The sequence below is a fragment of the Physeter macrocephalus genome, chromosome 19, assembly GCF_002837175.3.
Source record: "Physeter macrocephalus isolate SW-GA chromosome 19, ASM283717v5, whole genome shotgun sequence".
Lineage (NCBI taxonomy): Eukaryota > Metazoa > Chordata > Mammalia > Artiodactyla > Physeteridae > Physeter > Physeter macrocephalus.
Window position 1 is genome coordinate 30,215,596 of NC_041232.1, and position 26,709 is coordinate 30,242,304.

Below are 26,709 nucleotides of genomic sequence, written 5' to 3' on the forward strand. Positions count from 1 at the left end.
CAGGTAGTCAAATTAGGACTTGAATATTGGAGGATACAAACTGAGTTAGGTGTTTACATGACATTTTCGTTGCTCTGTTGGATGTACATCTTTAGGTTATTCTTAGATTTTTAAGTTTTTTTTTTTTTTTTTTTTTTTTTTCGGCCTCACGGCATATGGGATCTTAGTTCCCTGACCAGGGATCAAACCCAAGCCCTCTGCTTTGGAAGCATGGAGTCTTAACCACTGGACCACCAGGGAAGTCCCTTAGATTTTTAAGTTTTTTAGATTGTGAAAACCATATTGCTGATGACTGTACCTGTAATGTCTGCTGACCGGTGTCTGTGGTCTGGCACCTGAGATCTTCACAAAGGGCAATATGAAAAGAAACTTAACCTGAGTGTGTTCAGTGAAAGGTGAATGTCTCTACTCAGCTTTTCAGTATTGGATGTACGTCTGTTCCAATGACAGTACAGCCCTGATGTATCACCCTAAACTGACGCCTGTGCTCTCATTTTTATACAAACCAGTGCCTTTGGCTGCCCGTATTCGGACATGAACTTGAAAAAGGAGGCAACGCTTCACGATCGTCTACGAGAACAAACACAGGCAAATGTGGACTCAGACTCTGTACATTCAAAATCGAAAAACCTCTGTAGTTTGAACTTCAATGGAAAACATGAAAAAGTGAACAGCCAGTCCAGGTAAGGAACTTCTGAAAATGTGAACCAGAGAGTAAAGCGTGTAGAACAGAAAAGAACAAATTTGTTGGTAATAATAGTTTCTTGTGTTTCTTCAAAATCTTTCTTTATTCTGTAGATTATTGTGTTCACTGGCTCACAGAATTCATCTAAGCCTTGACATTTATTCTAAAAATATTTTTTCTTACTTCATCCTCAAAAATTTGAATTTACCTCTAAGTGTAGATATTACATGTAGGCAACAGAAAGCAAATCTCACGTGTAAATTCTGTAAGACTCCCTGTATCTCTGGAGTCATCTCACAGGTGGCATCTCTCTGGGCACGTGGCCCAGTGTTCACATCCTCTTGGTCCCATCAGGATCCCCTCGCTCACCTGGTACTTGTCATCTTTAATCCCAAAGTCCCTCAGATACGATTTCCTTACTCTGAATAGTTCCTGTTTTGATTTATCGATGACACATCATCCTTTTGTTCCTAAGTGTAAACTTATGACTTTGAGGATCAGTTCTCAATTTTTATTTACTTATAATCATTTTCTAAGAAGCTACAGATGCAACCTTACTTGCTCTTTTTTAACCTAAATGAGTAAATAAATAACATTTTAAGATAAAAGTTTCATCCTCCATGCTGGGAATTATAAACACAGGAGAATCTAATTACAAGTAAACAACTAGAGACCAGACAGAGATGGAGCCATGAAAGGCTCGGCAGAGGTGAGAAGTGGGTGTTTCTCAGGCCCCGCTGCAGGTAGAAGGTGCTGGCGTTCAAGGTTGAGCTTTGGAGGAGCTGCTACGGGAGAGGCTGCCGGTTCTCCGGACCACCATCACCCACCCCCTCGGCCCCCCGCAGCCCTCACCCAGCCCTGCCCATCCCGTTCAGCACGTGGGAGAGGAAGGTGCGTGCCTCTCTGCGGGAGCGGGCTTGCTAGGAACCCCTTTCTGCCCTTTCACCCTTCAGTCCCAGCGTGGATGCTCCTTTACTGCCAAGGTCTGTTCACTGGGAGAGTTTGGCTCCTAGGACACACTTTTCACGTGGCGTTTACATCCTGGACTGTGCATTTTGTTCTTTTTATAGAGCCTCTAGGTGACGTTGCGTTTTCGTTAAGCAGCTGATTTTGAGCGTGGTCGCTGTGCACGGGGCCGCCTGTCACCCTCCGCAGCGCGCGCCCCATCCTCTTCCTCCGGGTACCGCGCAGCTCCTCTGCCGCATGTTATCCTGCATTTTCTCCTTTGCTGTACACCCACTCCTCTTGGCGGAACTGTACGGAGTCTAGTTTTTCTTTGCTGCTTTTCACACCCACACCGTTTACAACTTCAAGTGGCTGAGAGCTCGAACAGCTTTTCCATTTCCTAGTTGAGGGAGTTGTTTCTTTTTTTAAAAAAAACTGTTTTCCAGGGAACAGCGCTTGTTTATTCCAGAGGCCAGTGCATCCATTTGCTGTTACTCTTTTTGTTCTGTTATCTTCCCCCCACACACACACATAAAAACTCAGCCTCTCTTGTAAACATTTTAGACATTCATCCTCAATGTCAAAAGTCAGAGAGAATAAACAGCTCTTTGAACTGCTTTAAAAAACGATGACTCCGTCGTGTTCTCTCAGAGGTGAGCCCGGTCTTTCTCTTCAGCACAGGTGTACGGCTCCCCGGTCCCTAGCTCGCCTTTCAATACATTGTTGTGTGCTTTGCCGATTTGAAGGGTTTTTGCCCTGAAATGTGTCAAATAATCATAATTACTACAGATAGAAGAACAGAGAATGTTAGCTGATAACCAAGCAGAAAAATTACACATGATCCTATTCTGTCAGATCCTGTTTCATGAATGCACAGAGCTGTGTGAGCGGCTGCGCGGAGGAGGGGGAGTCTCACGGTCCGCGTCTCGAATTGTTAAGCCTTCTTTTTCTTTCCCATCCCAAGACCAAAGCCATTCTTGCACTCCAGTGCCCGTCCTCTTTTTTTTTAAACCAGTCATCACAGCAAGACGATGTTCGGGTCAGGTGGTCTTGGCAGTAGTGCTCGCTTTGACCTGCTTCCATCCCCATGACCCCCTGTTCACTGTCCAGAACGCCAGCTCAAGGAAAAAAAAGAGAACAAGGAAATCGACAAGGAAGAATATGTAGGCTAATGATGAGCAGCCAAAATTTATTTCAACTCTTTTCACAGTTTATTTGCGGTAATCTCCTGAGGCTGCCTCTCCTCTAACCCAAACCTTTGCTCTTAAAATTACAAGATGCCATGTACAAGTGGAGGAGAGTGTTTAAATCCCATCTCTCCTCTTCTACATGCTGAGGAAGAATAATTTATAGTTGGCACGTGTCCAAGGATAGACAAGAGGGTGAAATTAGTGAAAGTCAGGGTTTTAATTTCCTCTGGCGTCCAGTGCATCCATGGTCACCGAGCTCTGGACAGGCCTGCTCTAACTTCTTATACAAGCAACGCTGTCACCTTAGCATCTCCAGACTTCTTGCAATTCCAGTGCAAAATATAAAATTATCTCTTGACCTTCTTCCAAAATCAATTAGATGCTGCCCAAAAGTTTAGGGAATTTTGTATTTTCCTTACCTGCATGCCAGTTTTGTGTTTAGTTTTAAACAGCATGTTTATTCTCAGGTTAATCTTTGGAGAGGGAGTTATTAGTAGTAAATTTTAAGTCTCCATGACTTAGTAGTGGAAATAGTCTATTTATGTTCACATTTTCTTAGTAGAGGGTCATGTTATGAATTTGAGTGGATTATATACTACTAAATGTTTATAGGATTCATCTTCATAGTAGTACGATTGCATGTTAATATAATTTTAAAGAGTCAGATTCACAATAGGTCGCCATTACTGGAAAACTGTATGCTGTAAATATATTCCCTTTGTTGGTGCTAGTAGAGTGATTAGTATTATATTCATGGTGCATTAAACAGAGGCAGATGACCTTAACACTTGAGCATCTTTCATCTGGGAACATACTCTAGGGTGGATACCTTAATTTGTTTGACAGTTTATAGTTTTCAGATACATTACCTTTAAAGTTTCCCATAACCTTGTGATTTAGGCAAAACAGACATTATTGTCATTATATTGTATATGTTGTATATACATATATACAACTATATATATGTTGTGTATATAGTATTGTCACTTATTGGTGAAGAAGTAGAGGTTCTTACTAGTAGCTAATCCAGAACATAGGTCTTCTGGTTAAATCCAGCATATTCTTAGTTCGGTAAACTGATAATAGTAACAAGAGATTTATCAACAATAATACTAATACTGATATCATACACTTATTAGCTTGTGCTGCAAAGCATTGTGCTGAACAATTCATATACACGGTCTTGTGAATTTTATTTCATCCTGCCAACAACTCTGTGCGTGGAAAGTATTCTGACTCTGGTTTTATAATGTAGGCACCTGAAGGTTCAGAGAGGTTAGGCAAAGTGTGCAGGACCACACAGATAATTAGTAGAAAAGGTGGGGTCTGAGTCCAGAACTACCCGACCCTAAATCCTATACATGTTTTCAACGGCATCAGGCTGGCAAAAGAAGGGCAGTTGGGGGCTCTGAAAACGCCTGGCTGGGTTTATATTTAGACTTTCTACAGCTCTTCAGGATCCTCAGGGTCATCTTGTGAGGCATTTATTTCTTATTTTGTGAAAACAGAACTACTGAAGGGGAAGAATCTCAACCATGTTTGCTCCAAACTGTTTATTCTTATGTATACTGTATAATGCGAGACTTCCACCTGAACACGTTTCTTTGTAATCGGTACTACAGGCTTCGATCTGCAATGCGGGAATAAAAGTATACTCATTATACAGTTTCATCATAAGAAAATTACTTGAAATGCAGCTGCCCCCCACACCCTGTATTATGTTAGCTGGCTTCCCCGGGCCTGTGTAGGACATTTTTTCCAGGCCCCCTCCCCATCCACCTGGGTGTTCTTTAATAACAACTTCTGCCTCTAATTTACACAGTCGGCAGGACCATTAGTTAAAAGAGTTGTCATATTCAATCACAGCTATTAAGAAAACCTAAGAAAATGCCTAATAAAGCTCACTTTGTTTTTCCTAATGCCTGCCATAGTATACATTTTATGTACTTCCCAAAGGCCTATATTGACAATAAAAATGGCTGGGAAAAATTATGGTAATCACAGAGACTGGCAGTCAGTGGAGTAGCTCCTTAATGATCCTCGTAATAAACTGCTCTGCTATGAACCAACTAGTTTGTTTTCACGACTGAGATTACCTTCTGTGAGGTCCGTTCTCAGAATTTAACCAGTGTTAGCTGGTTGTTCCGTGTATGAACCTTCCAAGTCCTTAAAGAGGTTTCCTTGAGTCCATCAGCCTTTGCTCTTCCCACGTAAATTCTCTGCTCTCGGGGGCCAGGACTCCCGGCGCCCACTCACGCCCTGTCACCATTCGCAGTCGTGTTCTTCTTCCCGCGCGGGTGCCTTTGTTCCCATTCTTCCTGCCTCCTTTACTGCTGCTGCGTGTTCCCTTCTCCAAGGCTCATCTCTGTCTTGAAACTTTCCACAGCAGTTCAGCCCGTGTGAGCTTCTTGACCTTAGAGACGGTGTTTTACACATCTGTGTATTTTTCCTGTCTAGTTCAGCGCCTGACTCTCAGCCGGTACTTGACAGATCAAGTAGATGTTGAGCACCCGCGCGGTGCCAGGACTCTGCTGGGCCCTGGGGTGTGGATCGGATGAGAGCGAGGCCCCTTCCTTGGGCTCTGGGTCTGCTCCACGCTTTGTGTCTCCTTGAGCCTTTTTGATACTTGTTTCGCACACGTGCCTTATTTTCTCAAAAAGATTGGAGGCTGCTGAGGAGTGAGAAGCAGTTTTTATTATGCTTGCATTTTTCCTTCACCACTGTTCGCATTATAGTTCTTAGTGAATCGTAGTTGACTGATTCAGGTACATACATTTGTTTTCCCATAACAGTCTCAATGTCTTTACCTGTAAAATGAATACAATATCCGAGGCTTAGGTTTGTATAGATGCAGATAGATAGAGATGTATGACTGGGCCTGGAACATAGTAGAAACTCTTGAACTAATAATTCCATATCTTTCTTCCATTTTTATAAAACTCGTTGATCTTAAAGTCTTGCAGTTGGACTGGTTCTAGTTGTGTCTGTAGCACACATCTTTGCACCAAACAGAAATTTAGCCCTTTGTTTATTTATTCGGAACTGAAGTAAACCCCTTAATCAAGTGAGCAGTGATCAAAACACCGAGACACCCAGGGTCCTCGGGGTCTGCGGAGGACTGCGGTTGGACAGGAAGCCCCCGGCCGTCCGGACAGCCCCCTCCCACTCCATACTTCCAGCTGGACTCTGAGGGACCTCCAGCCGAGTGTGACGATCCTGGAGCTTTACAGTGGGAAAGGACTCAGAAGGTTATCTCGTCCAGCTTCTGCAACAGAGACACAAGGATGTGAAAGTCAAGAATTTAGTCCCTTATGGACACTGTCATTAGTGGCAGCCCCGAGCCCTCTGACCCCGGGTCACTGCTCTGCTTGCCATCCCTCCTCCTCTCGCAGAGTGAGGTCAGAACAGAGCTGGTTTATGCCGTTATAAATACCCGAACAACACGTACCTCCCTGAATTCAGGATCCGGACCATAGCCGTTCATTTATTCATCATTTATCCATTGAACAAACCCTTAGAAAGGCACTGTTCCAAACTCCAGTGATACAGCAGTTAAGAAAACAGACTAAAATCCTTGTTCTCATTAAGCTTTCACTTAGTGGTAAGAAAACCCACGCTGGTAAGTGGCGGGATGAGGATCCGAACTCAGGCAGGACGGCTCGTCCCTGCAGCCCAAGCACTGAGCTGGGTCACTCACGGCACTGATGTTTCTTCATCCAGCGGGTACGTGCGGAGCGTCTGCTGTGGCCCAGGGGTGCCTTAGGGGTCAGGGATCAGGAGGGGAACAACCACTCCCATCCCCGTGGGGAGCGTATTTTCAGGGAGAGGAGACGGAGGAGGGAAAACAAAGGTAAACTAAATGGAAGAGAGACTCACAGACTGTGGTAACTGACAAGGAGTGAAAGGGGACCTTGGTCTCAGCAGTTACCCACCTTAAATTCCTGGAGACCATAGGCAGATCCAGGCCATTAAGACAAGTTAAAGCGTTCTGTTGACTGTTTTGCAAGTTGAAACCGAAACCAGCCTGTCAGATCAGCTCAGGGGTGTAGACGGAAGCTGTGATGCGATGAAAGGACCTGGCCTCCTGGATTCCACTTGCCTCTGTGCCTCTGGCACCTACATTGTAGTCTTGTGTTTCTAAACAAATTTATAGTCTTGCTAAAATGTGATAAAATAACCAATGTATGCCTTAGAAAGATCTTTAAAAATATCCCTCTGTGCTGATTTTCATGAGGCATTTTATGATTTATTGTGGATCTCTGGATTTCTGGAATCCTGCCTTGGCTCGGGCCCTTAGTAATTAAATGCTGAGAACAGTGTGTGCTAAAGTGTCTGTGGTTTCTTCCGTCAGGGAAATATTGGTGTTCCCAATCCCCAGAAAAACAAAACTTCGTTGCCTAAGCAACAGCGGGCGTTTTTTTCTCATCCACATACTTCTTCTGGCTTTAAAATAATTATTTCCTATTTATTGTAAATAGTAAAGTTGTGACATTCAATGTCAGTTTTTTCTTATAACTAAAGCAATGCTTGTATATTATAGGAAAATTAGAAAATATAGATCAGTAAGAAAAAATAAAAGTTAAAAACGTTATTAATACTCAGGTGTTTTCCTATCAAACAGCATAACTTGTAGTCTTATAAAAATATGATAAAATTCCCACTGCAATAATTCAGGTAATATAGAAGTTTTTAAGAATAATAATTTCTCACTGTCCACTCCTTAGCTCTAATGCTGCATCCCGAGGTTACTTGTGTGAATAGATTTTCATGTTCTTTTCTACGCTTTTTCTGTTTACGTATACATACAGATATGCAGATACACATTGACTCTTTTTTTTTTTAACATCTTTATTGGAGTATAATTGCTCTACATTGTTGTGTTAGTTTCTGCTGTATAACAAAGTGAATCAGCTATTTGCCTACGTATATCCCATATCCCCTCCCTTTTGTATCTCCCTCCCACCCACCCCTCTAGGTGGTCACAAAGCATGGAGCTGATCTCCCTGTGCTATGCAGCTGCTGCCCACTAGCTGTCTATTTTACATTTGGTAGTGTATATATGTCCATGCCACTCTCTCATTTCGTCCCAGCTTACCCTTCCCCCTCCCTGTGTCCTCAAGTCCATTCTCTATGTCTGCATCTTTATTCCTGTCCTGACCCTAGGTTCTCAGAGCCATTTTTTTTTTTTTAGATTACATATATATGTGTTAGCATACGGTATTTGTTTTTCTCTTTCTGGCTTACTTCACTCTGTACGACAGATTCTAGGTCCATCCACCTCACTACAAATAACTCAATTTTGTTTCTTTTTATGGCTGTCACTCTTTTTTTTAAATTACATTCATTTTTTGTTAATGTTTCTTTGAAGGTTAGCTTGTATCACTCTGGACAGCTTGTAATATAACCCTGTTGAACACGGAGGAAGGATGCTGTGTTCCTGAAAGTTTAACACAGGAGCAAACCTTTAAAGCACCCAGACATTCAACGCTGAGGCTTTAATAACATACACACATATTTTATCCCAAGTTTATAATGGAGTTCTGAGCAAAGCACCTGTAAATAAGTCAGCATTTATGACCAGAAGAAAAATACTCTGGTCTTGGCCTTTTATTTTTATATGGAAAAGTTATAAAGACCTAAGCAACTAAGTCTACCCACAAAGAAAAAGCAAATTTGCCTTCTTCCTTATGGAAAGCCATGTGAAAACATTAATTGTTGGCTCAAAGAAAGTCTGACAATAAAAGATATTAGCTTAAAAATATGTCTTATTTATTTGACAACCTGTCATGAATAATTTGCCATATCAACACAAGTGGATTCAATGCACTATTTTAATAACTGTATCATATTCCGTAGTGTGGACGAACTTATTCAACTCATTCCCCTATTGACAGGTATTTAGGTTGTTTCCAGTATTTTTCCTCTTATAAATAATGCTGTGGTAAACATTTTCACATGTATGCATATCGTTTATTTATGCTTTATAATGCAGTATTCTTTAAAGTTTAATTACCTTTTATTGACAAACTAAACATATCCTATGAATTCTTCTTTCTGTTGGTGGAGTCTTGCAGGTCCTTGATCTATTTGCTTTACTGTAAATAAGGTCACATTTACCCACGTCCTTACACACAAGAGCACATAGGTGTGGATGCACATAGAAAGTGTGTGCAGTACTCGTAACCTGCCCGCAGCCTGCACCCCAGCTCATCACCCTCCAACCCCACTACTGATTCTTCTCACTCCCACCCTCCACGTGTCTGTGCCTTTGCAGAGCCCCTCTCTGCACTTCACTCAGTAAAACTTGCTTCGAGGCCTGGTTCAAGCTCATGTCCTCCTGAAGGTGTTCTCTAACCTCTCGGGCCTTTAAAGCAGAAAACCCCCTCTTACTTTGTGACTCCATCGTGGTTTCTTCATCTCTTCCTTGCGGCCCTTCTCTCAGTCTGCTCTGTGTGAAGGTAGGCAGTGGACACACCTGTATCCTCAGATAGATTATGTCTCTTGGTGACAGACACCACCTCGGCCAAATGTGACACCTCCAGGTAGGAAAAGCTCAAAGAAATGTTGGCTGGACTTGGACAATTTGTCTAAAAATAAAAAGCAGTTGGAGCCCAATATTTGCTTTCCAAGTCCCATTATAAGTTGTACCTAAATACAATTGTTAGGGCAGTTTTGGGAAAAAATAGCCATGTGAAACAATCACAGATTGTGTGTATATTTTTGGTCTCAGAGACCTTTTCCTTATAGAACAGGAGTCAGCAAACCTTTTCTGTAAAGGGCCGGATAGTGAGTATTTTAGGCTCTGCTGGCTGTAAGATCTCTGCTACAGTTGTTCAACTTGACCGTTGTAGCATGAAAGCAGCCATACACAGTAAGTAAACCGATGAGCATACCTGTGTTCTAATAAAACTTCATTTATGAAAACAGGCTACGGCAGGATTTGCCTCGTGGACTGTAGTTTTCCAACTCATGTTCTAGAAGGTGTTTATTTACATGTAGACTAACGTGAGTTAAATTCAAGTTCTTGCTCTTCTACTTGCTGTGTGACTTTGGGCAAGCTACTTAACCTCTCTGTCTTTTTCAACACACACATATAAGATTACTATTACCTCCTTCGTGTTAGGCATCTGGTTCAGGCCTAGCATTTATTGAGCACAAAGCAGTAGCCACTGATTTGCCTCATTAAAAGTAGTGGAAGCATAGAAGGAGGGTCAGAGAACATGCATCTCCTTTTTTCAAGGAAGTAGCAAAATCCTAAGGAAAAGGCAAGTCATTTGGAAAAACAACAGATAGTAAAGACCAACGGATAGTAAAGATAGTAAAAACAATGGGATGGGCTTGGCATGTCTTTAACACAAGCACTGATAGTCACGTGCACTCCTCTAAAATGAATCACAGACAGACAGAGAGCCGGGTAGCTTGACACTTGCTGCAGCAATAGCGATTCTATTAACAAAAGGTTTTGAAGGTTGTTTAGATGCTGGAGCTATTATGACTACATAGAAGGTGGAGGCTGGGCTTTAAGAAGAATTGGTGAAATGGTTAGAGCTGAGATTTTAGTGGTATTACCTTTTCGGCTAAAATGCAAAGAAATATTAATCTTCAGCACATGACTGGCCTGATCACCTCCAGACATTTCTGACCATGTGCAGTAGATTCTCCCAAGGCCAGTGCTGCGGTGGCTTCTTTCACTGCCATCAAGATAAAGCCCAAGTGCTTGAGAGCAGCGTGCCAGGCTTCCCCAGCTCCACTCTAGCCAATTCCTTTAGCCCCACCTCTGGTCCTTCCTTTCCTCGCACAGTGCAGATGCTTCAGCCCCATCAGTTGACTGGCTTATTCGTGTCCCCAGATGCTCTCCCTTCCATTTCACTCATGCTTGGTCGGTGCCGCTCCTGCTTTCCTCCCACCCTCATTCCCTAGACCTTCGTGGCCCCATCGGTCACCCACGTCCCCATCCTTTCAGGACAGACCCGGCTGCATCCCCAGCCTCCTCCCGACCAACCTGCACAGAGCCGCACCCTCCCTCCGGCCCCCGGGAACACTGCTGTCCTCCCCGTTCTCTCCCCTCCCTGTGTCAACAATCTCCAGCTCCAGGCCATCTGTAGACACTCAGGAAACCCTCCATTCCTGCAAGATGATGTGTAGGATAGAAGGAAGCCTGGATTTGGGGTCCGTTGAGTTTGCACTCTGGCTCTACCACTGACTCACTGTACCCCCAAGATGGGCAAGTGGTTTAATATTTCCGAGCCTCAGTTTCTTGATTCATAGCCTCCTGCACCTACCTTATAGAGTTTTTGTGAGAATGAAATGAGGTTAAATGAAATGAAGAACCTGGGAGTCCTTAGGAGGCACCTGCCTCACTCAGGAGATGTAACGGAATCTGAACAGTTTCCAGCAGGGGTCCCCAGCCCCCGGGCCAAGGACCAGTAGCCACCTGAGGCCTGTTAGGAACCCAGCCGCATGGCACGGCAGGAGGTGCGCAGCGGGTGAGCCAGTGAAGCTTCATCTGCTGCTGCCGGTCACTGCCTGTCACTCGCATGACCACCCGAACCATCCCCAGCCCTGCCTCCTTCTCCACCCCCCACCCCCGCCGCGGTCCTGGGAAAAATTGTCTTCCATGAAACTGGTCCCTGGTGCCAAAAAGGTTGGGGACCGCTGGTTTACAGGGTTTGACTTGGTGTATCTCCCTGGTGATGTAATAATTTTGAAAGCAAGAACTATTCCTAAATATATCTGTGATTGATTGCAGCACCTTGCATTTTTTTGAAAAGCCACTCAGTAAATTTATTTGATTTATTTTTAAATTGCTGTATAAAATCCTCGTCAGAGTTATGTAAGGCACACTGGCTTCTTTTTCTTTTTTTAATTTTGTAAGATAGAACTGCCATCTTCATCAGCATGTATTTGCAGAGGGATGCTTTCAGATGGTTTGAAAATCAACTCAAGTTTCATACAATTTGTAAAGTTTTGGGTGAAATACCTAACTATTTGCCAAAAAGATGTAAGCAGAGCTGAAATTGTTCTTTTCTTTTCCATCTTATTCTTTGCAAAATGACTTTATTGTGCACATGTGCCTCTGACATCCCCTGTTGACCAGCTCTCTCCCCCAGAGGCTCGTTGCTTAGGGCTAAGCCCTCCTTCCACGATTAATGTTCTTTCCTACAAGAATGTAGATAAATCCTGATGAGATATATAAATAAGTTTATAGTATATATTATATATATAATGAAATTAAACATATGGAATTAATAAAAATATTCCCTACATTTTTATGCATGACCATGATGCATAAGAGTCTGTAGACTATGTTATAATATAGCGTTTCACTGATTGTTCCAAACAAACCCTGTAAGGCAAGTACTGTCTTGGTTTTGCAGGTTGGGAAGCTGAGGCTTCTAGAATCTAATTGCTCACTCTGGGCCTCTAACCCAGGGCACGGGGCCTAAGACACAGACCCAGGTTTTGGGTGGACTGGTCTCTGCTTGCACCACAGGAGATTAACTGCCTGAGGCTGGTGTGCGCCACAATGGCTGTGTAGGACCTTCTTTTAAGGTCCAAAGGTGGGATTTCAACAGAAATTATTTCTCAGTTAATTGCTCTTTTGATTAAAAAACTCTTCATGGTTAAAAAGTATCTGATTAACAGAATGTGTTTCTATCGTGACATACGTTTTTGGAACATACAGATAAAGTTGCCTCAAATTATGTACCAGTCACTTAGGTTTCTATGTAAGATTTTAGTAACTGAATCAGTTTCCTCATCTAAAACAAAAACTGAAACAGTACTGGCATGCCTACCTTAACGGCTTGTCAGTGGAGATAAAATGAGAGCGCAGTTACCCAAGTGCACTCAGAAAATATATTTGCCAAGCAAGGTAATATCATTTTCATTAAAATCTTAAATACTGCAGATAAATTAATGAACCATCTCAAGTCTGTCTACCTAAAATTAGTTACTAGGTAATTAGCAACACTGGAAAAGTTTCATTTTAGAAACTTCCATATTCATTACAAACTATGAGCCTCAAGTTTTAATGAAGTTCCATGATGAAAGAGTTACAGAGTTAGTCCTTAACTGTATTCTGGAGCATTTAAAAAGTTAATTAATTCTCTGACATTCAACAGTGTAACTAAATTACTTTGTACAGTTGTTTGAGCACAATGTCTATAATCTTCTGATTAAAATAAGCACAGAAATCATCAGTAGCAATTATTATTTACTACCTACCACACCATCACCTACCATCCCTAATAGCTCCTCCTCAGAATCTGAAGAGGTTATTCTCCAGAGAGTTTTAGAAACTTTTTGTTATAATAGAACAGGGGGCTGGGAGCTTTCAAGTTTCAGGTTTCAAACTTACAGTTTCTGAACAAAAGTGTATTTTTAAATCTTAAATTGAAGAAAAATTCTAGCAAGGCTCTGTGCAGCGAAAATACCTGCTAATTCACTATTGTTTACCCTGCGATTTCTATTTAAATTTGTGCTGCTGTCATGATTTATTCCTACCTCACAGGATAATGAATCTAGGTTTTATTTCTGTTCTTTGCCCAGACTTGTACAGCAGGCAAAGTGTTTGAAAATCAAAGGAAAAGAAGATATTGACTTGGATATTCTCTTCAGAGGTAAAAACAAAAACACTAGCAAAAACGCAGACTCTGCTTTTTTGTTGGGAAGAATGTCTTGTTTGTGTGTTTGGCTGGCGTTATCATTCCAGGAAGGAATGGGGGAAAGAACCTGCCAGGGGCCCAGACACTTGTGCTCTCCTCTCATCCCAGCCCTCCTTCACTGCTCTGACCTCCATTTCCTCATTTTTAAAGTGAAGGACTCTATAATCTGCTCTGTGGTCCTCACTGACGACAAGACAAATCTAAACCTGTAGAAATAACACGTCTCAGTGGTGGAATCTCTCTCTGCCATCTGCACAGGGCGTGGAGGGAAACCAGAAGTGTCTCCTTGCATTCTTATAAGTTGGGGGACTGCAGAATGTACTTTGTTAGCAAGACAGGCAAGAAGGTTATGGCAAACTTTAAGTGTTAAAAACTAAGGGATTATTAGAGTATAGGGGAAAGAATTGCATGATTTCACTTAATTATGTTTCTTTGCAATTAAGGCTCAATATACACAGAATGTCATGTATAATTTTGAGGTTATATTCCATAGCAAGCTATGGAATAAATTTCCTCTTGGGTGTTAATTTGGTGCAATAATTTTTATTTGGTCAGATAAAAATGTTGGTAAGTTGTATTTTTATGTCTTCAGCAGTGTGGTTCTGCATGTTTGTATCTTCCAGAACATGGTAGGAGATCTGTTTATCTTCTAGAGGAAAAGAAAATTAGTGAGTTTTCTCCTGATTTGGCTAAAAGTTCAAGTTAGTACAATTTGGTTGCATTGCGCTTCACCTCCAATACAATTACCCGTTCGACTTTTCTTAAGAGAAAGAGCGTGCTTTGCAGTCATTGAACAAAAGGGCTGTGACTTCTTTTTTTTTTAATTGAAGTATAGTTGCTGTACAGTATTATATGTTACCAGGGTACAATATAGTGATTCACAGTTTTTAAAGGTTACACTCCATTTATAGTTATTATAAAATATTGACCATATTTCCCGTGTTGTACAATATATACTTGCAGCTCATTTTATATCTAATAGTTTGTACCTCTTACTCTGCATCCCTATATTGCCCCTCCCCCCACTGGTAACCACTGGCTTCTTCTCTGTATCTGTGAGTCTGCTTCTTTTTTGTTATATTCACTAGTTTGTTGTATTTTTTAGATTCCACATATAAGTGATATCATACGACATTTGTCTTTCTCTGTCTGACTTATTTCACTTAGCATAATGCCTTCCAAGTCCATCCATGTTGCTGCAAATGGCAAAACTGTGTTCTTTTTTTTATGGCTGAGTAGTATTCCATTGTGTATATACACCACATCTTCTTTATCCATTCATCTCTTGGACACTTAGGTTGCTTCCATATCTTGGCTATAGTAAATAATGCTGCTGTGAACATTGGGGTGCATGTATCTTTTTGAATTAGGGTTTTTATTTTTTTCTCATATATACTCTAATATATACTGAGGTGTGGAATTACTGGGTCATGTGGTAGTTCTATTTTTAGTTTTTTGAGAACCCTCCATACTGTTTTCCACAGTGGCTGCACCAATTTACATTCCCACCACCAGTGTAGGAGGGTCCAAAAGGGCTGTGGATTCTGTGGGCTGATCTCAGGCAGGGCCAAGCTCCTCTCCTAACTGGAATAACACTTGATTTTATCTCATCCACAAAGCCGGGAGGAATCTTTTCCTCAGAAAAGGGAGGGAAGTTAAGTTACTCTGTTTGGATTGTGCATCTATATGTGTCTCCCTAGCCAGAAGAATTTCTACATAATATAACTAGATAGGAACATCTCTTTAAATAAAATGAAATAAATAAGTGATATCTTGGAAGCTGCTCCATACAAATGTTCTAATCCATTTTACCAGCCTTCATTCTGTAAACAACATGCTTGGAACTGCATGAAGAGCCCTAAAAAAACATCAGTGTCTCAATTCATATTTTGACACTTTTGAAAGTATCTCCACAGAGTAATTATGTATACGTGCCTGTTAAAACAAATACACAGTTTAGTAGTTCACATAGTAAAATACTAATGAGGATCATCCTTATAAATATAGAAAATATCCCTAGCAAAATGCAACTGCATAATGTGAAAGATGAAATCCGTCTTCTTTAGTAAGCACCTGTGCTTTTCTGTGTAGTTTATAAAAAGTTCATAACCACATGTGTTTATTTATTGGTGCATTTACCGTGCTTCTTAATTGAAACATTTGATTTCCTCCCAGAGAAGGTCTGTGTTCACAGACTTGGGACATTAATGACGAGGAGCCCCTGCCTGGTGCAGAGCGCGTGCTGCCAGGGCCACTGTGCTTCTTGTTGAGAAGATGCCTTCAGGGGTCCATTCGAGCAGGATTTATTTAGCACCTGCTCTCTTTCTAGCCATTTTTTTTTTTTTTTTTTTTGCGGTACGCGGTCCTCTCACTGTTGTGGCCTCTCCCGTTGCGGAGCACAGGCTCCGGACGCGCAGGCTCAGCGGCCATGGCTCACGGGCCTAGCCGCTTCACGGCATGTGGGATCCTCCCGGACCAGGGCACAAACCCGTGTCCCCTGCATCAGCAGGCGGACTCTCAACCATTGCGCCACCAGGGAAGGCCTTTGTCTAGCCTTTTGCCACCCAAAGTGGTTCTTCCTCATATTGATCTAACCCTTGTTATTATAATTAAGCTCATTTTCTCTGGTTCTAACCTGGATGAGACAAAATAATGAGAATAAATATGTTGCTACTGTGACATTAAGTGATTATTTAATATTTCCCTGTTATTTTCTGTAAGCCTATAAATCTGAGTATAATTTCTAAATCCTTACCTTTGTTTTTTATTTCTTCGGTCTGGCCATAGATTTGAATAAACACATTCTTTAATTCATTAGGAATTTTTTTCCTTATTTTAAGGAAAATGAGTTAAAATCTGTTCCTCATTTCTCCCATGAGGAAAAATAGTATATCTTTGATTTTTAGAGATTGTGTGCACATGTGTACACGAGCACATGTAGCTTCTCCTCTTCATATCTTTGGCATGTTTTCAATATTTACTTGGAAACATCTTCATTTTCTAAATCGTTTTATTCACAGTTGATATGCTTGGCAGATATAATGGAAAGTATTTTAAAGGCCATCATTATTTTCCAGCATACTTCTTAGAGATTCAACATTTTTCCTTTTCCAAAGAATTAGATCAGATGATAGAAACATTTAGTTTATAATGATGTAAATTGGTTGAGGAAAACATGATTGTCTTGAAGGATGTTTGGTAATAAAATTAACAGAAGTAAGTTGGAGTCTGTCTTAACTCATCTGAAGGTTTGCAGGGAAGCTTATTGGGTGTTACACCTGAGAGGTGGCAGGTGGTAATTAGCCTTTGTGCCCTTTGCTAAGTAAATAAGGCATGAACACAGAGCGACTCCAAACATGTCCCTTCTCTGGGATGGAATTGGCTTCTGCGCAGTGGCCTGTCAGGTTTTTCCCGCTCCTCTGGACTGTTCCGCTAAGAACTGCATTAAATCTGCTCCTTTGAAAACAAGTTTGAGTGAGGCTATGAAAGCGCGTTTCCTTGAGTCCGAGGGACCTGCTCACCCACGCGATCTGCCCCCCTGCCCCTCAGAGACCCCTGGACCAGAGCACCCAAACCTCACTCCTGGACCACAGGCAGACGTCCTGCAGGGCCACCACGCTGTCCCACCCTAGGGGCAGCTTTGGTCTTGTGGAGTGTTCAGCTGGGAAACTGGGGGGGAGGGGTTCCTTACTATTGATTATTTTTGGCCCCAAATGTGTAACTAATGTTCACTTTTTTAAAAACCCCAAAATTTCACAAAGCAAAAAATATGAGATAAACATTGTTAATAAATCCTTCATAGGTTTATTTTGGATGTAACAATTCACCTTGTTGTTTTCTTTACCAGTATAGAATCACAGTGTATTTGGTGATCTTTATTTACACTTGCTGTTGCATCATGACTGTCTTCCTAAGTCAGTGCATATACATCTTGCTAGGTTCTTTTCTTTTTTCCTAAGTAAAAATTGTACCCACGTCCACAAGAGATCACATCCACTTAATCTTGGGTCAGGAAAAGAAGCTGATGGAAGCTCACCTTATTCCATGTAGTTACGACCTCCTGCCATGGTCACACTTCTGATTTCTGTCCCTATCAGTTACTTTTTCCTGATTTTGAACGTTTTATAAATGTAATCACACAGTATGTGCTCTTTCATGTCTGACTTTTGCTAACATGATGTTTGTAAGATCCATCCAAATCACGGTTTGTGTATACTCATTACTGCATGTTGTTCAATTTTATGGTGATAACCACAACTTATTTTAGTGCTGGTTGTTTTCAGTTTTGCTCTCTTACCGATGGTGCCACTAGGAACATTCTCGTATGTGATTTGGTGGATATGTGTATGCATTTCTGTAGGGCACATACCTAATAATGGACCTCCTGGGTAACTGCGTTTGTATAAGTTCACCTTCAGGAGCTGGTGTCAAATATTTTTACAAATCAGTTGTCCCAGTACATTACTCGCGGCACAGTGTGGAAATGGCAGGTACTCTCCATCCTTGCCGGCAGTTAGTTTTTGTCAGTCACTCTAATTTTAGCCATTCTTTTGGGTCTACGGTATTATCTAATTATGCTTCTAATTTCGCATTTCCCTGAAGCCTAATGAACTTGAACACATTTTCATGTTTGTTGCCTATTTGAACATCCTCTTTTGTGAAATACATCTTTTGGGTTGTATTGTTCTTATTGAAATGCAGTAGCTCTTTGTATTTGTACGTGAGTCCGTTGTTGGATAGATGTGTTGCAGATTTTTTCTCCAGCCTGTGATCTGCCTTTCACTCTCAGTGGTGCCTTGTGAGGAATAGAAATTCCACATTTTGATACCGTCCATCAGTCCCTTCTATTGTGGTTAGCACTTCAGTGTCCTGTTTAAAACATTTTCCTGTTGCACGGTCATTACTGTGTTCTGTTATTCTTTGTTCTAGAATCTTTGTTTTCTTTCACGTTCCTATCTACAGTGCACCTGGACATTATTTTTTATACCTGATAAAGCATAGGCATCAAGATTTACTTTTTATGTGAATATTCAGTTGACCCAGCATCATTTATTTTTTAAAAAACCCTTCCTTTCCCCTATTGTTCATCATAAAGCAAGTGACCAACATTGTCCTGTGCTTCAGTGTATCTCTTGTAAGTGGCCTGTGACATTCAGTCTGATGATAGTAGTCTTTTTATTAGAGTATTTAATACATTTGTAATGTTACTGCTGTTAAGTTGGGTTTATAGCTATCATTTTAATGATTGCTTTTTATTTTTCTCAACAGTTTTGTGTTCTTGCTTTTTTATATTTTATATATTTTTTTGCTTTTTTTATATTTTATATTTAATTTTTATACAGTAAGTCCCCTACATACAAACAAGTTCCTTTCTGAGAGCACATTCATAAGTCCTATTTGTTCGTAAGCCCAACAAAGTTAGCCTAGGTGCCCAACTAACACAATCATTTATATAGTTGTACTATACTGTAGTAGGTTTATAATACTTTTCACACAAACAATACATATAAAACAAATATAAAAAATAAAGAAAATGTTTTTAATGTTACAGTACACTACCTTGAAAAGTACGGTAGTACAGTACAACAACTGGCATCCAGGGGCTGGCATCGAGTGAACAGGCAAGAAGAGCTACTGACTGCAGAAGGGAGAGGAGGTGGGGGATGGTAGAGCTGAAGGATCAGATCGCCGGCAACAGGAGATGGAGGGCAAGCTGCAATTTCTCTCACGCCTGATGTTGAGATGTTGATGGCACAGGTTCTGGTTCCTTGCTGGATTCAATTCTATCTACCCTCTTGAAAAAATGATCCAGTGATGTCTGGGTAGTAGCTGTTTTTTTTCTCATCATAGATGACACGGTAGCACTGGATTGCATTCTGAACGGCTGCTGCAACCTTCGTGTACCATTCTAGGTTCGGGTCTTGTGCCTCAAAAACTAACAGTGCCTCCTCAAATAAAGAACATCCCCTTGCCATTTCCTGCATTGTGAATCTCTTCAGTTCTTCAATTACTTCTTCTTCCTGTTCATCCTTTCTCTGGGCCTTCAATTCCATAAGTGCTTCGTGTTGCACAGCAAAGAGTTCAGTGAAGTCGTCCTCTTGTTGATCTCGCTCCAGCTTCTCACGGAGGGTCACTAAGTTGCTGAAGACCTCTTTGGACTCCTCATCCACCTTCTCAAATACACAGAAATCGTGAACAAACTGCAGGCAAAGTTCCTTCCAAACCCCTTTCGTGGTGACGGCCATAACCTCACGCCAAGCAAAGTCATTGTTTTTTTGACCTTGTAGATGTTATAGTCCTTCCAAAATTGTTGCAAGGTTGTCCCTGATTCGTCACTCGCCTTTACTGCCTGACAAAAAGTGTGACGTAAATAATATTTCTTGAAAGTCTCTGTAACTCCCTGGTCCATAGGTTGGATGAGCGACTTAGTATTCAGTGGCAGATGCACTACTTTGATGTTGGGATGAAAGTCGTCCATGAATGGGGGTGGCCCAGAGCATTGTCAAGCCGCAAAAGAATGTGGAATGGGACGTCCTTCTCCAAACAGTATTTCTCTGCCTTCGGGTAAAGTGGTGGAAAAACCAGTCCTGGAAAATGGCCTATGTAACCCAGGCTTTGGGGTTACTCTTCCACACAACAGGAAGAGAGCCCTTGGCTATGTTTTTAAGGGCTCTTGGGTTCTCTGAATGATAAACTAAGAGAGGCTTCAGCTTCATATCGCAGGAAGGCTTGCCACCAGACAACAGAATTAGCCTATCCTTTACTGCTTTATAGCCTGGCATCAACTTTTCCTCCTTACTGATGTAACTTCTGTCTGGCATCCTCTTCCAGCACAGTCCTGTCTCATCCACATTAAAAACCTGCTCAAATAAATACACACCTTCTTCAGTAATTTCTTGAAGCATTTCAGGAAGTTCCTGGGCAGCTACCATATCTGCACTCGATGCCTCACCACTTACTTTTACGTTGTGAAGGCTGCTTCTAGCCTTGGACTGATGAAACCAGCCATGGCTGGCATTAAAAGATGCGCCCTCTGATTCTTCACTGTGTTTCTTCTTCAAGTCTTCATGAAGGCTTTTAGCTTTCTCTTGAATCATCATTAAGCAGAGCAGGACTCAGCGCTGATGTTGATCCTGCATCCACACACTGAGATGTTTCTCCATCTCCTCCATCACTTTTCCACACTTCTTCGATATTATCAGCACAGCAGAATTCACATGTTCCATGATCTTGTCCTTGTTCTTTAGAATCCTGCTGATGGTTGAATGTTATAAGAATGAACAACATCTACCATCTTTTCGCCTTGCTCCACTCTCTCAATTATTGTCACTTTTGTCTCCATTGTTATTGCTTGGAGCTTCTTAGCAGTACCAGCTACATCACCACTGCTTTTATGCTTGCTTCCAGACATCCGGGGCTTGAGAAAAAGATACTGTACTACTGTACTCTATACAGTAGTGTACAGTAAAGTACACAGAAGCACAACCACTTGTAGAGGTTGCCTGCACGTGACAATGTATGCCAGACACGTGAACTAACTTACAAGATGCGGACACATGTTCGCATCTTTGAAAGTTCGCAACTGGAAGGCTCATATATAGGGGACTTACTGTACATCTTGCTTTATTTTTTATTAACCAAGAATTTATTTTATTATACCATTTTTCCTATATTAGCTTGTTGGTTATGCACTTTTAATATTTTTAGTAGACGTTATAGCTAGTAAAATACACATCTTTGTGTAGGATCATTTTTCCTCTGTCTGAAAAACTCTCCTGTATTCCTTTTAGCGTGTCTTCTAGCTATGTTTTTTAAAAAGTAAGTTTTTCTTGTCCAGAAATGTTTTTGTTTTGCCTAAACTTTTGAATAATATTTTTGCTGGTTATGTAATTTTGCATTGATAGTTGATTTTTTTTCAGGCTTTATAGATAACATACCATTGTCTTCTGACCCCCATGGTTTCCCTCTAGAAGTCTGCTGTAGCTTCAGTGTGTCTTCTTTGAGGGAAGTGTGTCTTAGAGCATATCTTAATTTGTCTGGCTGCTTATAAGATTTTTCTGTTGTCTTTGATTTTCAGCAGTTTTATTATGAAGTGTACTTCTCTCTCTGTCTTTTGGGGATTCATAGTGCTTCTTAAGTCTGTGAGTATATGTCTTTCATTACTTTGAAAAATTTCTTAACCATTATCTCTTCAAACGTTGCTTATGCTCCATTCTCTCCCTTCTCCTCCTTTGTGAGACTCTGTCTACACATTTTAGACTTTCTCTTGTTCATATGGGTGCTATGCTATTTTCTGTATTTCCTTCCTTTTTAATCTATGTGCTTCAGCTTGGATTTTTTTCTGCTGACCTTCCTTCAGAATCACTAATGCTGTCTTCAGCTGTCTCCAAACTGCTGTTACACCCATCCAATGAATTTTCAATTTACTCTTTATATATTTCAGTTCTGGAATTTCCATATACATTATTTTAAAAATAATTTTAGTTATTTAGTAAAATTCTGTATTTTGCCATCTAACTTCTTAAATACATCAGTTGCAGTTATTAATTCTATGCCCTATAATATCAGTATGTGAATCACCTGTAGGCTTGCTTTCCTTGTCGTTCTTTGTAGGAAAGTTGTTCTACTAAAGCTATTCCATCATAATTTGGAGTGGAATTCCTACCATAGCTTTGCTTAATGGTCACAAAGAATTTCACTGGGTGATTCTACCATAATGTATTTAATCAAATGCTCATTCATGAACATTTTTATTATTTTCAGTCTTTATATTTAAAACAAAGATACAGTAAATTCTTGTACCATCACATGTGAGCATTTGTGGGGGTGTTTGTATAGGATTAATATCTGAATGTGAAATTATTTGATTAAAAAGTACACACATTATAAATTATGAGTGTTATTTCAGCCTGGCTTTTAAGTGTCTATAGCTATTTACACTCTTAATAATGTATGAGAGTAATCACTTCACTCTAACCTTGCAAATAATGACTATTTCACCTCTTTTACCTTACCAACTGATAGAAGAAAAATATCATACTTTTAAGCATTTTTCTTTAATAATGAAGTTTCTTATTTTTCCATGTCAGTCATGTTTTTTGTTAATTGCTTATCCTGTCCTTTGTCCATTTTTTAAATTGCTTATGTTATTACTATAGATTTGAAGTTGGCTTAATTTATTATGGATACCAGTTCACTCTGTTATATATCTTACCAATAATTTTTGTACATGCTCCCACCTTGTATACTTTTTATTTTCATTTCTTAACTAAAAATAAGTTTTCATGTCATCTAATTGATCCGTTTTTTTTTCTTTCATGGTTTATAGCTTTTATTTCATTCTTATTCCAACATCAAAGTCATACAACTGTTTACTCATGTATTGTGTTAGGAAAGCTATGGCCTCTTATTTTTAACATTTAAATCTGTACTCTGTATTGAATTGGTTTTGATGAGGATTAAGGTAATATACCAGCTTATTCTTGTTTTTCTGAATTATTTCAATATCATTTAAAAAACAATCCATCTTTTTTCATACTCATTTAAATACAATCTTCATATAGGAAATTCTATTGTATACTTGAAATTTAAAAGCTCTATCATCAATGATATTATGTGTGTGTGTCCAAGACTGTCTTCATGCACAGAACTGTGGGTGCTGCCTTGTTCTAGAGGAATCTGAACCTAGTGGAAGAAAGTCAGTGCTGAGGTATCACCAGAAAGTCAGAGTCAAGAGGGACTGAGGAAAATAAGAGCAATCACATAAATATCAAACTACTGGGAAGAAGAAAAACCACAACTGGGGAACCAAAGAATGAAGACAAGAAAGCCTTAAACAGTATATCAGGAAGCCACAACTTGCGGGCCTCCTGCATAGGTTAAAAAGGCACAAATATTCTTGGACATCTTTTCATTTCACTTAGCACTCTACTCAGATTTACAAAACTCACTGGTTTTTTACACACACGTTAAAAGCCTTCTGGGCAGCCTCTGTGCTTCTGTTTACCAGGAATTTTTAATTAACAGGATTAGGTTGCAAGTCTGTGCAAAGGGCTGGAGTTAGTGCTACCAGTTTTGTAGTAATCACAGAAGTTGTTGTTTCTGTGCACGCTTTAAAGATTTTTAACCACCACTGAATGAACAAATCGTTGCTGCTTACCGTGGAGCATGCATGGGAGTTGCCTGGGAGAGCAGGCAAGTTGGTCCCTGTATCCGCTCTGGGTTTTTGGTTTGGGGCTTTGTGGTTTGTTTGCTTGTTTTTCCTTGAGACTCATGTTTGAAATTAGTGTATGTCTGTCCAAGGTATCTGTCTTACTCTGTGTGGTGTGACTCCTCAGACAGGCACTGACCCCAGTAGCAGTTCCGCAGGTGATGATTGCCCAGCTCTTGGAAGTGCCCCATGATCCCCAGCGATGAATCTCATGCTCACTACATGATTCCTTCAGTAGGTTAGAGTCTATCACTAATATGTCCTTGAAATTTGGTGAAAACATATTCTGCCATTTTTAGTTTATGTGGTAAAGGATAGATAGAAACATAGAAAATGATCAGTGATCACACTATGTAAATTACCTACTTATACTATGAGCTGTATGCATACTGAATTTTAAGGGCCTTCTTGGGGTTCATGCCCTAAGGACTTGGTGTCACGGGGAACTGAAGACAGAAATGACTCTATAAAGCCTTCTTACTGACATTGTCCATGGGAATGATCACAGTGAAAAATCAGACTGTTGGCTTCAGTTCTGACATGTAAAGAGTTTGTAAGTTATCACTTCCAACTTCACAACAAGAAGAAAGCTGAAGAAACTGAATATCAGCTACTCTTCTTAGATCCATCAGAGAATTGAGGTCCTGCCCTCAAGGGAAACTACTTTACCAGTGGCTTATAGGTCCTTGAGGAAAGGCAATTAGACAACTCCAATCCCGTCTAGCCATGTGTCTCACATCAGAGAAGGAAACAAAAGCCAAGCAACTCTTTTAAAAGCCACAGTCCAGGTACTCAAGCCCATTAAAAAAGTGGTTTTAATCATAAGACTCTAGAATACTTCCCCCCACATACCTTGACATTAATAGGGCTTCATTATAATAACTTAATATTACAACAGAGAACTGTAAGACACAGACTCTGTTTAAGAAGGAGTTTCTATGGAAACCCAAAGACAACAGGGAATGGAAAAAGGACACTAGAAAAATTGAAGCCTCTGACACCTATAGGTAAATCAAACACAGCCTAATTCCCAGCTCTATTAACATAAAATCTCACACCAGAGATCTTTTACCTAAGTTCCTATTATCTGATACATCATGCCTGGCTTTCAACCAAAAATTACAAAGCATGCTAAGAGGCAAAACAAAACAACACAAAACACACAGACTAAAGAGATAAAGCAAGCATCAGAACCGGTCTCAGATACAGCAGGTATTTTGGAATAATCAGACTGGAATCTATGATGTACTTATGTAATTATATAACTATGATATGTATGGTAAGAACTGTGCAAGAATAGCTGGGTACTATAAGCAGAGAATGGGAACTCTAAAGAAGAATCAGGAAATGCTAGAAATCGGAAATACTGTAGGAGAAATGAAGAATGGCTTTGATAGGCTCATCAGCAGATTTGATAAGACCAAAGAAAGGATCAGCAAGCTTGAAAACAGGTCAGTAGAACTTCTCAAACTGAAAAGCAAAGAGAAAAGGAATTAAAAAGATGCTTCAGAATATCCAAGAACTGTGAGGCAATTGCAAAGGGTATAGAATATATGTAATGGGAATACCAGAATAAAGATAAAAAGGAACAGAAGAAATATTTGACATAATAATGGCTGAGAATTTTCCAAAATTAGTGACAGACACCAAAGCGCAGATCCAGGAAGCACAAAAAACACTAAGTAGGAAAAATACCCAAAATTCTACACCTAGTATATCATATTCAAACTATGAATAAAGTCAAAGACAGAAAAGATCTTGAAAGAAGGCAAAGAAAAAAACACCCTACCTATAGAGGAGCAATGATAAGAATTACATTGGACTTTCTTCAGAAACCATCCAAGCAAAAAAGAGAGTGGCGTGAAACATTAAGTATTGAAAGAAAACACTGCAACCAACAATTCTGTTCACCATGAAATTACCCTTCAAAAGTGAAGGAGGAATGAAGACTTTCTCAGACAGACAGAAACTGAGAGAATTTGTCTCCAGTAGACCTGCCTTGCAAGAAATGTTAAAAGAAGTTCTTTGGAGAGAAAGTAAATTATGTAGGTCAGAAACTCAGACCTATATAAAGAAAGAGCATTAGAGAAGGAACAAAGTGGAGGTAAGATAAACTCTCCTGTTTTTCATATTCTTAATTGCTCTGGTAGATGACAGTTTGTTCGAGTGCCTTTCAAAGTAATAATAACAATGTATTGGACAATTACAGCTTATGGATAGGTGAAATGGATGACAGCAATATTGTAGGGATGGGAGGGAAGATTTGGGAATACTCTGTCACAAGGTGCTTGTTGCTGCTCATGAATCATTATATATGGTGTTACTGGAAAGAGGATTGAAGAAGTTGTCAGTACATATGGCAAACTCCAGTGCAACCACCATAAAAATGTAGAAGGAAGTATAATTGATATGCTAAGGAGGAGAGAAAATCTAATCATAAAAAATGCTCAGTTAGAATCAGAGAAAGGAGAAAAAGGGGGAGAAGACAAAAAAGAAAGAATAAATTTAACAAATACAAAATGGAGTAAACTCAAAATGGGTCAGAGACCTATACATAAAACACAGCACTATAAAGATTCCAGAAGACAACGTAGGAGAAAATCTAGACGACCTTGTGTTTTAAACGAGTTTTTTAATGCAACACCAAAAGCATGACCCATGAAAGAGAAACTTGATAAGTTGGACTGTATTAAAACTAAAATCGGGACTTCCTTGGTCGTGCAGTGGTTAAGAATACTCCTGCCGGGCTTCCCTGGTGGCGCAGTGGTTGAGAGTCCGCCTGCCGATGCAGGGGACACGGGTTCGTGCCCCGGTCCGGGAAGATCCCACATGCCGCGGAGCGGCTGGGCCCGTGAGCCAGGGCCGCTGAGCCTGCGCGTCCGGAGCCTATGCTCCGCAATGGGAGAGGCCACAGCAGTGAGAGGCCCGCTTACCGCAAAAAAACAAACAAACAAACAAACAAAAAAACTTATGTCCACACAAATGTTTATAGAAGCTTTATTCATAATTGCT

At 40.4% G+C, this 26,709-nt stretch overlaps 1 protein-coding gene across 1 annotated transcript in view; it reads left to right on the forward strand.

The window, feature by feature from the left end:
- L3MBTL4 (L3MBTL histone methyl-lysine binding protein 4) overlaps positions 1 to 26,709 on the forward strand; it is a 319,099-nt gene that overhangs the window by 220,122 nt on the left and 72,268 nt on the right. The window contains exons 14-15 of the mRNA XM_055080549.1: positions 510 to 683; positions 13,372 to 13,442. Coding sequence (XP_054936524.1) covers positions 510 to 683; positions 13,372 to 13,442 — 245 coding nt within the window. The remainder of the gene's footprint in view (positions 1 to 509; positions 684 to 13,371; positions 13,443 to 26,709) is intronic.